Below are 14,126 nucleotides of genomic sequence, written 5' to 3' on the forward strand. Positions count from 1 at the left end.
ATTTCAATGCTAACACTTTGTACTTTTACTTAGATAAAGTTTTGAAAGCAGGACTTGCACTTGTAACCGAGTATGTCTACACTGTAGTAAAAATATTTAATAAAATACCTGAATACTTGGTCCTACTCATAACTCATAATTTATGTGTGTGTGTGTGTGTGTGTGTGTGTGTGTGTGTGTGTGTGTGTTTGTGCGCGTGTGTGTGTGTGTGTGATTGTTTGTATTTTTAGGACAACAGCGCACTCGTGTGGATGCTATTTCATATTGTGTTCATTTATTGACCATGTGCTCCTGCTACCTCAGATCCATTATCCACGTTTTTCAACCGTCTTGTTCTTTCCATGTTTATAAACAGAGGGTAGAGATAAAAAAAAAAGGAAAAAAAAAGAAAAAAAATTCTGAGCCGAGCAAACCAGCTCCAGAGCAGACACCACATGTTCCTGGGCTGGGATTAGGGGAACGTTTAACAAGTTATCTGCTGAAAATAGCTGAAAGTATCTATATCTGTGGTGACACTACACCACACCTGTCAATTAATGCTTCATCTTTAGAGCCCAAATTGCAGGAATCAAACATCACAATGAACTGTTATCCCACATGAATATTTTTTTGATGTCAACTTGTGAGATCAACACCAATTATTGTTTAAATATTTAAGTTTAATTATAAGACTCATTTGCAGCCATTTAAATGTATTCATATCCGCAAAACAAGGAAAGACTCGGAAGTGAAAGAATAATAAACCAGCAGTTTTGAATAATGCTACAGTGGATGATAAATCTTGAGGTACTGAAGGGAAGCTCTGGTTTCCTGGTGTGACGACATGATCTGCAGCCTATCGGCTGAGATGCCCGGATGTGGCGTTCAGGGAAGAGATACAATACCAATTGTTTTTATTTATCTATTCATAATTATCAGAATTAACAAAGAGTAAGAAAAGTATTACAATTAAACTGAACACATAAGCTGAGACATTGAAACAGACATTACAAAAAAAGTGTTACAAAAGAAAAATTAGATTCAATTCATTTCAGGACATTCTGATAATTTTTAAAAAGGCACAATTAACTTACATGCATTTTTAGAAACGGTAACATAATGTGTTGACCTGAGAACATTTTTTTTCAGCCATTTATGAAATTTGTGGCAATTGAGCCTACAGCACAATTTTATTAACACCATCTCTTATTTGTCTCTGTTTTTTCTCACTCTATTTAGATGATTTATTTTCTTGTATAATCTGTTTTTAAGTAACATTTTCAAAAGGTTCTAATTTATATACATGTCTGTTAAGTCACTATTTATCCCTGAAGGAGTTAACGCAATGCTTGACGAGGTGCCCTTGAATGCAGCACCAGTCCCGTTCCTGCGGAGACACCGGTCCATGCTCCGGTCCCGGTTTTGCATCGACTCGGACTCCATGTTGTTCTGAGAGCCACGAACAAGTGCCGAAAACTCTCACGTTGCAACTCTGTGTGTGCGAGTAGTAAAGTGTGTGTGTGCGTGTGAGTGTGTTGACCCTCCGAAAGAAGATGGCAGACTACCGGGAAGACACCGGGGCTCGGGCTCTGCTGGCTCTACAGTCCGCACCATGCAGTCCCGTGCGCGTCGGGGTGACCTCGCACTATCTCCAGCCCTCGCTCGCCCTCTCGGGTCCTTCGGTGATGGACGCCCGTGCCGATGCCGGGATTTTCCCGGTGCGCTTTGCTTGTCCTGCTCCCCAGGCCCTGGCCAGACTGGAGGGCCGGGACTTTGAGTTTGTGATGCGCCAGAGGACGGTCACCATAGGCCGGAACTCGTCTCACGGCTCCGTGGATATCAATATGGGTCATTCGAGCTTCATTTCACGGCGACACCTGCAGGTCACATGTGACGAGGCGAACGGATTCTCCCTCCGGTGCTTGGGCAAGAATGGCGTGTTCGTTGACGGGGTTTTCCAGCGGAGAGGGGCTCCGCCGCTGCTGCTACCCAGAGAGTGAGTGTTAGCATAGCCGCTACCGAGAGGCTAATTATGGCAACAAGGTGGCTGACTGTTGCATGGCTAACTTTAATGTTCAGCACTTATTAACAAACAAAACTACAAACAACTTCGCAAGCCGGTGTCATGAATTATTTAGTGTCTCCTTTTAAACTGTGTCTACCACTATTGATGTGCACTAAACAGTTGAATACAACTTTGAAACACCTTTTGTAACTATGTAAACACCGAGCAATGAATCCTTAATAGTTCTGGTGGATATATTGTAACTTTTAAAGTTTGATGATCCACATATTCAAACGACGGATACTTTTCTGAAGGGGATACACAGTTTGTCATGACACCCCCAATAATCAGAGTGGTTTGATTTGGTCTGATCGCATTCGCTTAAGTGCACTGTAACCTTGGTTTGGACAGTGCAACTGTAACATAATTAGTCAATATGTCTCCACTTAAGCTGTCAACTGTTCGTATTTGGTCTGTATGTTTTGAGGGACCCCTCTATTGTACTTTTACCCGACTTTTAGCCAACATCAAATCATTAAATTGACCTAGCTAGTTTAAGCCGTTAGCAAACGTAGCTGTATTTGGCATAAACGACAAGATACAAAGCGAATACGTAAAAGGTTCCTTTTGATATTTAAAAAAATAGTCGTGTTGTGCTAAAACTGGCTTTCTAAAATGTCTAAACCTTAAAGTGTATGAAACAGATTGGTCCAGGTCGATAATGCTACTAAAGCTGCGGTGTTAACATTAATGTAAACAAACACTCCCCTGACAGCTCTGTTATTAGTCTTGTTGGAAGAGTGGTGTTTGTTTTGTATTGTGACTTTCACTGCGTGTGTTTGTATCAACAGTATCCACCTGGTGTATTAATATGGTTTTAGTTTTACTGTTGTGGCACCATTGTCGAGGCTAAATATGTTTTGCTCTTACTGCTTGGTTCGTTTAATAAGTTGGCAATCTTAAAAACAGAAAGCTTTGACTTTGTGTGTGTGTGTGTGTGTGTGCGCGCGCGCGCGCGTGTTGATCGTAGGGTGGGGAGGGTGGGGGTTTACTCTTATCCTCTCTGATTGGCTGTCAAGAGTGTTTGGGGGTGTGTCCGGCATTGAACAGGAAGTGCAGCATGAAACGACATCCTCATAGCAGGAGCACATGGAGTAAACACAAGACTCACACACCAAGGCCATATCCAACACCATGTTCACATGTGTTGCTATGGGGCCTTTCTCAGGATTACAGAGCTAACTGGAAAATGGTGCTGAGCTTAGTCTGGAAGTTTTTCAAATGCAAAAGAAAGCAATTCATTTAAGTAATCCTTTTAGTTATTCTTTTACATTTATAATACTTAATAAACACATACACTTTTTTTTTTAAATCTCACACCTTGAATCGCATAACAATACTTAGGTGACATGACACTGCTTAGTTTAAGTTGTGTGGTTTAGTTGATATCATCTTGACTGCCAATTATTCCCAGTGCTCCAGGAAATTCATATTATTGTTTTTGCCAAGTGATTCAGGTGTACGTTTTTTCTAATGTTTTGGGTCATTGTCTTGGTCTCAAACATTTCTCATGAGACATAGCGTTCCTGCACGCTGCCTGCAGCAGATTTAATAACTGTTTTTTTGGTTTTGTTACCGAGCACAATATTAGGCAAACTATATTCTAGTGGATTTTCGCTACTCGGCAATAAACTACTAACCATTAAACTATTGAACCTTCTTCCTCTGTATCTCCGAGTCTCTCACATGCTTTGTAACACTAACACTATTCAACATGTCATGTGAGTCAGTTGAACGGGGGCTTTCTCTTTGCTACTCGGACATACAGCTGGGACTGTTGAAGTTAATAAGAACAAGCTGTTGTGTGCACAGTCTCTTGCACCTCAGCTGTGGAGCCCTGAAACTCCTTCAGAGTTGCCCCGCGTCTCTGTCTTCTCTCACTGGAGTTATTCTTGCATGGACAGTCAGTTGTTGAGGAAGGCCTGCTCTATACATGGACAGCTGTGAGCGGGCTGAACGTGGGTCTGCTATTGGAATGGCATCTGCAATTTTCAGAAGACAAATTATAGAGAAAAGATAAAACCCATAGACTGGTTTAACTGTTGCCTTACAACACATTTCTGGTCTTGTGGGGGTGTGTGTTTTTTTCATGTGTTCATCTCCACAGGGAGGTCTGAGCACAGGGCCCCTACAATAAGTAAGGATAACATTTCTTTCTCAAAGACGACACTCATTTTTATTTGGCTTGATACAATGGTTTCAGTCGCAAAGAAAGACTTAGCTACACTGAATTATCCCCCTTACTGCCTAAACCTGCCAGGAAACATCAACATTAGTCATTAAGGTTTCATTATGAGACATGAAATGAATGCCTTGTACACATTATTATTTTCGGGGGTTTTGTTTAGGCTTGAATTATGTTGGGCCTGAACAAATCCTTGCTTTCTTTGAGGCAGTTGTCCAGACCTGCTTAAGTAAGACGAAATGTGGGTTAGCGGGTGTTGTGTTGATACACCAGACTAGTTTCTTGTCCACAAAAGGTAAGATATTGTTTATATAGAACACACACCCCTATAGTGAAGTGGATAGTGTCATTGCTTAATGATAGGATTCCATATCTTCAGTAAAAGATATACCTAAATTCACTTTTTGCCGACATTTTGATTTCAAGGTTATGTTTAAACATGGAAATGTTCAAATTATAATAAGCCTGTAAATGTCAGTCTTAATACAAGAAGACTGCAAAAAAATTGATGACTCTAATAATGGAGAAACTCATAGACTAAAAGTTATGGAAGATACATTTCTCAGAGGCTGGAGAAAATGGTTAAGATACATAGCCAAAAAGGAGGCTTAAACACTGTACTGTTTCATTATAATGTCGGCTGTCCTCATTCAGGCCCTGTTCTCTTTAAAAGGAAAAGCATGTTTAACTGTCTGTGAAGAAAGTCAAAAGGAAAATGAAATGTATACATTTATATTAAAGCCTTGAGCCTCCAGATCAGTTATACAATAATATGTTATAAGGCTTAGCTTTGAATTTTGAATAGGATATAATACCGTAACTAAACTTTTTCTATGTTTCTTTTCTCTTCTGCTGTGTGGCCTCCACCCACTCTCGGTCCGGCTGTCCTGCTCTCTAGGTGTGTGTTTCGTTTTCCAAGTACCGTCATCAAGATCCAGTTCATGTCCCTCCTGCAGCTCGAGGAGCACAGAGAGCATGAGCAGCCGTCTCTCCCTCCTCGCCCACTGCTGCCCCACATTTCCCCCCTCAAAATCAGCATTCCCACAATGCAGCAGCATGAAGAGCACATCAGGGCATTCGGCTCTCCGCTGCCCTCGCCCACAGGCACTATCAGGTGAGGACCCGCAGACACACACATTGATATGAACCCAAACAGTGTTTAAGGTCTTCCTATTGGTATTAAAGCCATATTTATTACAACAAATCACAGATGGATAGACTCGATACACCCTATCACGTTTCTGCTTCAGCTGAGCCCTCTGCCTATCATACTATTACTGTCCGGTCCATGAACAAATAACGTGACAAAAATTAAAATTTAGATTAAATACAGAATCAAGAAAAACATACAAATAAAAAGAGTAGACTATCTATATTATATGTTTTAAAGAATGTTTTGATTGTTGAACAATCAGTCAATAATATACCAAACTCATTCCCTTTTTCTAAAGCGTCTTCAATTTCAGGTTTTGCCTGTTTTCATTACGTGATGGTAAGCTTACAGTTGTTTTGAGAATATGAACAATTAGATGATGTTAAATTAAGAGTTAGACATTCCTAATCTGCATTTTCTTGCCTTCTTTTCCCCCCTATAGAGCATAAATGACGAATTATCAAAATAATTGGCACATTAAGCAGTAATGTAATTCTAATTAAGCAGGGTGTTTTCTATAGATTTGCTCCACATTGCATTCAATTCAACACTTTTATTAGGGCGCTTGTTTTATTTGTTTACGCTAAAGTAGGAGATTGCTAGTTTTTAAAAATGGAGGTGATGGAGGGACAGACATAAACACCGAACCTTTTCAGCAAAAAGCACTTGAGCTCAGTTATGCTTTTGCCTGTTGCATAATGGATTACATAATGACTGTCTGAGGTCTTTCGGACTCTATGAGTAATTTACTTTCTCACCTCGTCTTGGCTCTCATCCATAATCCTGTTCAGTCATGTTCATGCATTCATCTGTGTCGATTTGCAAACAAGTCAGGCTCAGTTTCCTTTTGTTGATCTCACGTATTATTGTTAACCCAACAAACTGCACTGATTTTTTTTTTACAAACCACACTCTACATCAGCTCCTTTTCACTGGTAAACTCGTCTCAGGTTGAATGCACGTCAGCTGCAGCAGCGTTTCTGTTGGTATGGAAACCTGCACTGTACAGATTTGTGAGAGCACATGTTGGAAATCACTGCTCTATAAATGTATACAGCATGTTCAACAGGGCGGCGTTGTTGAGTGTGCCCTCTGGTGGCCTGTGTAGCTCTCTACATCACACATCCCCACCAATGTCAGCTTGTGAGGGCCTGCCTTATATGGAATGGCTGCAGCTTAGAGGCGCGTGATTGGCTAACGGGCAGATTGTTTTGCCTGTAGGCCGTTTTTTCCGTCCATTTGCGGTTTCCTTTTCAGAGACCCCCACCCTCACTCAGCCTTCAGCTCCTGTTCTCTCGCACATGGACACACACGCACGCACGCTCACACGCACACTTGCTCACACATCTCTTCACCACTTTCACTGTGGCCTTTTTCGGGCAGATAGTTGCGCAACCTACCTTGAAAGTATCCACATACAGTGCATACAAAAGCAGAGTGTTGTGTAAAAGCACGTGCAGCTCCCAGTTTAATGCTCACAGCGTCTCTTCACAGTGTGGTAAGAGTCACCTTTCCTGTTTGGCAACTTATCAATGAACTGTTTACAATAACATTCTTCTGCCCCTACCAGCGTTTACACTTGTACTGCTGGCCCAGGCACACATGTAGACGCAGTGATACGGTTGTGTTAACAGCGTCAAAGGAAAGCAAAGACAAACACTTCCTCCCCCAAGGAGGCAAACATATCTGTTATGGAAGTTTAGTAAGTAGATTTACGGACTAATTTTTAAATACTGAAGATGTCTACGTTCAACGTTAGAAGTTTCTGGTCGTCTTCATTCATATTTCAGGGAGAGCTAACAAAGCGGAGCCACTTGCAAAACAGAACCTGCAGCCTAGTTTCCCCAGCCGACAAATACAAACATATACTCTCTCTCGATGTGTGGGTGTGTGTGTTATCTTCCTCTCCCTCTCTGGGTCTGTGTTGCCAATAGCAAATCAAAGCACACTGTCTCTGTGAGAACCCAGTGTTTACCTTACTAACAGAAGCAGGTGTGTATTGTTTAAGTTCCTCTGTTTTCCTCGTGTCCTGTTCTCTCAACAACACCAGATAAAACCTGGTTAATAATTAACATACTGTTGACTGTTTTGGCTTATTGTAATGGGTTTTATGATCACGTTGTGTTTAGAGCGACCTGATTGTGAGCTGTAATCATGTTTCCATGCATAGCTCTTGTATGAGAAATTGAGCTGTTGTGTTAACGTTATCACTAATACTCTGAAAGGATTGTATTCAAAATACCAATTTAATTTCCTGGAGAGTATGAACATCAATTTATTCAATTTTCTTCAGTGTTTTTGTAAAATGTTGATATTCAACTGTTTTAGAAACTGCAACGTTTACACCCTTTGATTGAGAGTTCCATTATGCGGCCTGAATACTGTAAATCAGACACCATTTATTATGTTCAATCATGTCGTGTTGTGCTGTATTAATTATTATTTATTTATTATTTGTGAGTTTATTCGTGATCCTAGGTCATTTTTATCTCTGATTCTGGTTTGTTTTGGTTTGACAAAGGGATATTTTTTTTTTCGCAATTTAGAGACCTGGATGGCAGTTATAATACACATCTGATGAAATTGAATAGAGTTTCATTTTGAATAATAATTCATTGGATATTTATTAGGTTCACATCTTTTACTGCATGTTTATGAATATATGTGTCTTTGTTGAAAGCTCTTCTTCAGTGAAATTGTCCCAGGAGCAACTTCTGATGCTTTGAGGATGTGTAGTGACCATATCAAAAATGATGTTGTCAGGCTATTATTACACTGGACTGCCTTTTAGAAGCGCCCTTTAGCCATCATCACTTTAAGCCATTAACTCAGACCCCTTCCTCTCCTCTTCAGTGTTCCTAATTCCTGTCCGGCTAGTCCTCGAGGAGCAGGGTCGTCAGGGTATCGCTATGGACGCAACGTGACCTCCGACCTCCAGTTAGCAGCTGAATACGCTGCCAAGGCTGTTTCTGAACAAAGACGAAACATTGCTGAGCCCAGAGGCGGGGGCAGTGAGCAGCGGGGGGAGTCAGCTGGTGGAGACAGCCCCAAGGTGAAGACCCAGTAACATCAAAAGGAGCTAGCTGCCTCAAGGGACAGATCCTCTTTAGCTTTCATAGAGTGACTTGTGTAAATAAAGGATGTTTGGATGGTAATATTTGTGTCTCCTGTGTCCAGGATGAGTCCAAGCCACCTTATTCCTACGCACAGCTGATCGTCCAGGCCATCTCGTCGGCGCAGGACAAACAGCTGACTCTCAGCGGCATCTACGCCCACATCACCAAACACTACCCCTACTATCGCACTGCAGACAAGGGATGGCAGGTAGGGTCTTCTCTCTGGAGCTTCTCATGGTGTGCCAGGATAATCAAGGTGTTTTAACGACCAGTGGTGGAAGTACTCAGATCATAACCACTTTGTCAATGTAGAGCCAATTTTAGACCCAAAAAACACTGGGTATATAAGGGAGTACTAACCACTGAGATACAAAATATCATGTGTTTTTATATGTTAAAAGGTAGCTAGTTACTAAGTTCCATAAATCCAGTGGAGGTAAAAGCATAGAGTAGAATAAAAAGCACATCACTTTAGTAAATGTACTTGGTTACATTTCATCTCTGCCAACCACACCATCTGGGAAGGAAGGGAAGGTTATGATTTACTAACCGTTAAATAGCTACGGTATCGGTTGTAGAAATGTTATAGTAAAATAAAAAAAGTGAGGGTCATTAGCTGTAATGTTAAAGCTCTGTAATGCATCCCTTCGAATCCATATTTCTGTCTCCGGTAAGAGATGAATGATCTTTTCTCCCTCCAGAACTCAATCCGTCACAACCTGTCTCTCAACCGCTACTTCCTGAAAGTGGCCCGCTCTCAGGATGAGCCGGGGAAGGGGAGTTTTTGGCGCGTGGATTCTGCTTCTGAGAGCAAGTTGGTGGAACAAGCCTTTAGAAAAAGACGGCAACGAGGAGTGGCCTGCTTTAGGACGCCATTTGGACCTCTATCTTCCAGGTGAGTGAGTCCACTGTGGCTTCATCTGCATGAACATGTGCTCTGCTGGGGGGGGGTAACCCTCTACCCCACTCATTACGTTACAACACGTCACTGTCAACATGGCTCCTAATAAACCTGAGATTTTACTAAAGGACAAAGTCAGTTGTCAGCATTTAGTGTGCTCCTCTTTATAAAGCTAATTTAGATGAAGTTAACTTGATCTAAATGAACTCTGTCAGACTCATGCTCTTGACCTTCGTAACCCTGTCTCTGTTCTCTCTTTCTGCTCCTTGCTATCATTTGATTGGATAGAACAAAGTAAGTCTCACTTCTAGGTCGATATATTCAGCAGAAGTATCTGGAAGTGAAGGAGCCTTATGTTCTACAAGTCTCCATGTATTCATATTTTTTTTGTCTGTCTCTCTTCCCATCTTTCCGTTTCTCTCAGGAGTGCTCCTGCATCCCCAACCCACCAGGGACTTCTCTCCCCCACCTCCAGTGGGCTGCAGACTCCTGAGTGTCTGAGCAGGGACGGCTCTCCGATCTCCCACGACCACCACGAACAGCTGGCTCACAAGCTGGCTTCTGTACCCGAGTACAGGTACTCTCAAAGTGCCCCAGGTAAACACACAACTCACAACAAAAGGCTCACACATGAAGGCTTTAATATTCCCGATCAAAACATGTGAAATCGTTTGTCTGTTTCTGCATAGGATCTCCAGTCAGTGCTCAGCACGTCATCATGGCCGCACCCACTCACCCCTCAGGCCTGGGGAAAGCCCTTGCTTTCATTCCAGGGGGTGGCAGCCACATTCAGCCCATCCACCTGCTGCAGAGCCCCACTCAGTCCTCCGTCACCATGGTGCGGGTCGTCACCAGCACCCCTCTCACTTCCCACCCTCCCAATGGATACAACGCTCCCTCTGTTGGGGGGGCAGAGGGCCACAGTGAGCTCAGAGGTAAGACCATCTGCTCTGGAAGTGCAGTACCTGGTAATGACATAAATAGTTCTGCTCATCTCCAGGTCTACCTTTTTTAAAGCATTTGTCGTGCTCCACAATTATTTTACATCTCTGCTGTGTTTGAAGATGTTAAGTATCTGTTTGCTTTTAGCTGGACTTACAAACGTGTTTACTTTTCTCATCTTTGTGAAATGCATTGATTAAACTCTAAAAGGACATTTAACTGTTTAGATAGTTTACCATTTGTGATCCAAGCTTGGGCATGAATTTGACCCTTATTATATTGCATAGAGATATATTTTCTTGTGTGTGGAGAAGATAAAAAACCTTGTTTTTCTGTTCAATATACGATCATTTAAGAACTACACTCTTTAAGAAAATGTCCAAAATATTTCAATTGGATGAATAGTAGAATTTTTTTGTGGCAGCTTTCCTAGAAAATATCATTTTCAGCACTTTCATTAAGATTGGGTTGGTTTTGCTTTAACATGTTGGAGTTGTGTTTCCATCAGACGCCCAGCTGAACAGGGAGCGGGTGATCCAGACTGTGGACAGCGCGGTGCAGGGCGGGGACGGCAGAAACATGGCCCTCGGTTTACATCAACTTCCTGTTCGTGCTGTTACTCAGAATGGCAAACACACCACTGCAGCTGTTGCCACAGTAACCAGCCTTGCTAATGCATCTGGTGAGACTTTCCTGCAATCGCTGCACGGTACAGTCATGATGATGTGTGTCAATGTCTTCACCCAAAGAGATGGATTTAAGCCATCAAGATACAGAGGTTTGATTCGATCAATACCACAACTCTTCTGATTCTTACAGAAGAATACATTCAGAACATTATACATTCCAACTTGTTCCTAGAGGAGGACAGTAAAGTCACCATATATCACAGTAATATCTCACTGGAAACTAATCTGGAATGACAATAAAATGACTAAAAACATCCTCAATACTGAGTGGTGTTTGGATAGATGAAGCAGTGTATACCAGAGTTGTGCCATGTTGTAAGATACTTAGCAAAATAAGCAATACAGACATATTTAGTTTTAGCTTGTTTTAAAGCTGAGGTGTTGAGCTGTTCTTGTATAACACATAGTGAATATGCAAATGAGATTGTAGACCGAGCAGAATAAAATATCACATTTATTCATGTTAACTTGTTAAATATTCCTTTAAAAAGGTATTGAAAAAGTGATTGCTTTTTACCCTTAGGTTTTATTTTCCATACTTACATTAAAAAGTACAGCTTTAAAAAAGAAAAAGGTAACCTCTGAGTCAGTAATATTTTAACCCCTCTGCCTGCGTTTTCAGTCATCCCTCAGCAGATACTTACTCCACCTGACTTTTCCTTTACTCTTCTCTCCCTCTCCAGGCCTGAGCAGTCCTCTGCAGATCTTGGCTGCCCAGGCCTCCAGCTCCCCACCGGTGCTGGTGAGCCGACTGCCAGGTGCAGAAACATTAGCCGAGCACCCCGGGGAGCCCCAGACCAAGCGGCTGAAGATGGAGGGCGATGGCGGCCCTGAATCTGCTCATCATCAAGTCACACCGGCTCAGCAGCCTGTCATCGTTGCCATGACATCACAAAACCACGACCCCAGAAAGTAAAGCCCAGGGTCTCTTACCAGGTACCCGATGGACAGCATCCTCACGTTCCCCTAACTGCTTCGCCTTTTATACTCATTTGATATGACTGCAGCCGACACGGCCAAAACATGTACAGGCAGCCTCTCTCAACAGGGAATTAAATTGTAAGGAACTTATATTTTGGTCAAAAATAGATACAAACTTTCACATACATTCTGAATGTAAAAAGCAAGTAAATCTTTCAGGACCTTTTTCAGCTTTACAGTCTTTTTAATGTAATCCTCATTCACTGAAGTACAGATATTAAGCTTACGAGAGCATTATGCATATAAATAATTTGAGCACTACTTTACTATGTGAATGATGGATCATATCTCAGACGCATCAGTTTCTGTCACTCTCAGGCCAAAGAACTCTCCTGCACCTCTGATTTAGAGTCACTGCCTCATTTAGAAAGCAGGGCGAGTGTGTTCAGAGATCTGAAATGGCTGGCATTTACAGGAGAAACTGTGACAGTCAGAGTTTATATATTTTGTAGTGTCACACAAACCATGGACAGAAACAGAGAACTGTGTGTACGCAGACCATGTGATGGGGCTTGGGAGAGACTGTTAAAAATATGATTGTACTTTTCATTAAGCAATCCCTACTGAAAAAATAAATATTTTCTCTGAGTAAAGAAAAGAAAGATGTTAACATAAAGACTGAGACCAGAATGTGAAATTGTCTATCCTTCTTGCTTTCTTCTGGAAAGCACAACAAAAAAAAAAGGTTATTGTTTTGAAAGATATGAGGAAATCCAGGAACACAAAAACAGGACTCGGCAGATTTTGCTTCACTTCAGCTCAGATCGGTTTATCAGTATGAAGCATCTGTGTGATCGGACGGCAGAGACGGGCGAAAAAAAGTGGCATCTATTTGGAGTTGATTGAAGTGGCGCTAACCTAATGTAGACAAACTGATTGTTGTTTTAAAAATGTTTTCTCTTGTTTCAGTAGTGGCAAAAGGAGAAATGGAACAGCCTGTGCGTACACTTTTGTTTGTCTTAGCACAGAAAAGCATTATTGTAATAATCCTTAAAGCCTTAAATATTTCTACTTTGTCATTTTATTTGAACCTTTAGACAGCTTTACCTTTTTTTTTAGATTGTAAACAAAGCGCTTCTTTAACAGTACATGCTCGGCAACACTACAGTGGTGACAGTAATGTCAGCATCAGTAGACTTATCAGGGGAAGGGCGGGACCAACACATGACCACACATTTCAACTGCTCTTGTCTGTTTTTCTTTCTTTCTGTATGGTACTTTTGACATATTTTCTACTCTTGGCTCCCCCCCTCTTTTGCTTTCAGTTTCCCGTAAACACATTAACCTTTCTCCCAATCTACCTCTCTCCCCCTCCTCAGTGAGCCGTTTCTATCATGCAGTCTTTAAAGGCTCATCACACTGTTGGCAGACCTTGCCTCAGCTTTATATTCTTTAGCACTTTCTTCCCTCCCCTCTCTAATATCTCACTGCCTTTAGCTTTCCCGAACCATCTCGCACAGGCCTCAATTTTTTTGCTGGCAATCAGGCACAACTTGCGCAAGATTTCAGTGATTGTTGTTGCACATTATTAGAAAACAAACAAAAAAAGATGCGTAATGATTGTATGCTGCTCTATCTGCTAAATGACAAAGCTATTTAGAAGGTATTTTTTTCTGATTTTGGAAAAAAGGAAAAATATTTTGCTATTTTTAAAAACAGCTGTCATCAATACGTAAACATTCTGGAAATAAAGAAGTATATGTATTTTTAAATGTTCCTGTTTTTGTGATTTGTAAAAATGTGTAGCACAAATTAAAATTCCTCATTGACTTAAATATAACATTGCCTTCTTTCATGTGAGCGGGTTGTTGCATTAGGGGGCTCTGCATTTCTAAGCAAACAATCACAAGTATTTAACAATCTTTATTTTTAAGTACCATCAATTTTAACAGTATAAATAGTGAACAGAGAAGAATAGACATGCATGACATCAATGTCTAATATCTTTAAAACCCACAAAAATGTAAAATGTTACTGCAAAGAAATTAACATAAGCAGATTGAAGCCAAGTAAAACAAACCTGATGGGAAAAAAGAATCAGCATTGGGATTGACATTTCAAAAGTGTAAATCATTCATAAAATGTTAGCTTTGGTCATTTCTCATTTAAAATAGA

General features: G+C 41.2%; 1 protein-coding gene across 2 annotated transcripts; it reads left to right on the top strand.

The window, feature by feature from the left end:
* Positions 1 to 1,364: 1,364 nt before the first annotated feature.
* Positions 1,365 to 13,791, top strand: foxk1 (forkhead box K1). Of its 2 annotated transcripts, none has more exons than XM_063883564.1 (9): positions 1,365 to 1,975; positions 5,128 to 5,343; positions 8,236 to 8,434; positions 8,560 to 8,706; positions 9,200 to 9,393; positions 9,824 to 9,996; positions 10,089 to 10,334; positions 10,850 to 11,050; positions 11,714 to 13,791. In XM_063883564.1, the coding sequence occupies exons 1-9, from the start codon at positions 1,533 to 1,535 to the stop codon at positions 11,944 to 11,946; spliced, it is 2,052 nt and encodes a 683-aa protein (XP_063739634.1). In that variant the 5' UTR covers positions 1,365 to 1,532; the 3' UTR covers positions 11,947 to 13,791. The 2 variants fall into 2 exon arrangements, with proteins under 2 accessions (XP_063739634.1, XP_063739635.1); XM_063883565.1 differs by having other exon boundaries at positions 1,367 to 1,975; positions 10,850 to 11,023.
* Positions 13,792 to 14,126: the final 335 nt, after the last annotated feature.

The sequence above is a fragment of the Eleginops maclovinus genome, chromosome 5, assembly GCF_036324505.1.
Source record: "Eleginops maclovinus isolate JMC-PN-2008 ecotype Puerto Natales chromosome 5, JC_Emac_rtc_rv5, whole genome shotgun sequence".
Classification (NCBI taxonomy): Eukaryota; Metazoa; Chordata; class Actinopteri; order Perciformes; family Eleginopidae; genus Eleginops; species Eleginops maclovinus.

What these genes read in the sequence shown, in the direction of transcription:
- foxk1 (XM_063883564.1), top strand. Translation starts at nt 1,533, where the DNA reads ATGGCAGACTACCGGGAAGACACCGGGGCTCGGGCTCTGCTGGCTCTA. An exon ending in TCGCCCACAGGCACTATCAG is followed by an intron (nt 5,344 to 8,235) that starts GTGAGGACCCGC and finishes TCTCCTCTTCAG; the next exon opens with TGTTCCTAATTCCTGTCCGG. An exon ending in TTTCCTGCAATCGCTGCACG is followed by an intron (nt 11,051 to 11,713) that starts GTACAGTCATGA and finishes CTCCCTCTCCAG; the next exon opens with GCCTGAGCAGTCCTCTGCAG.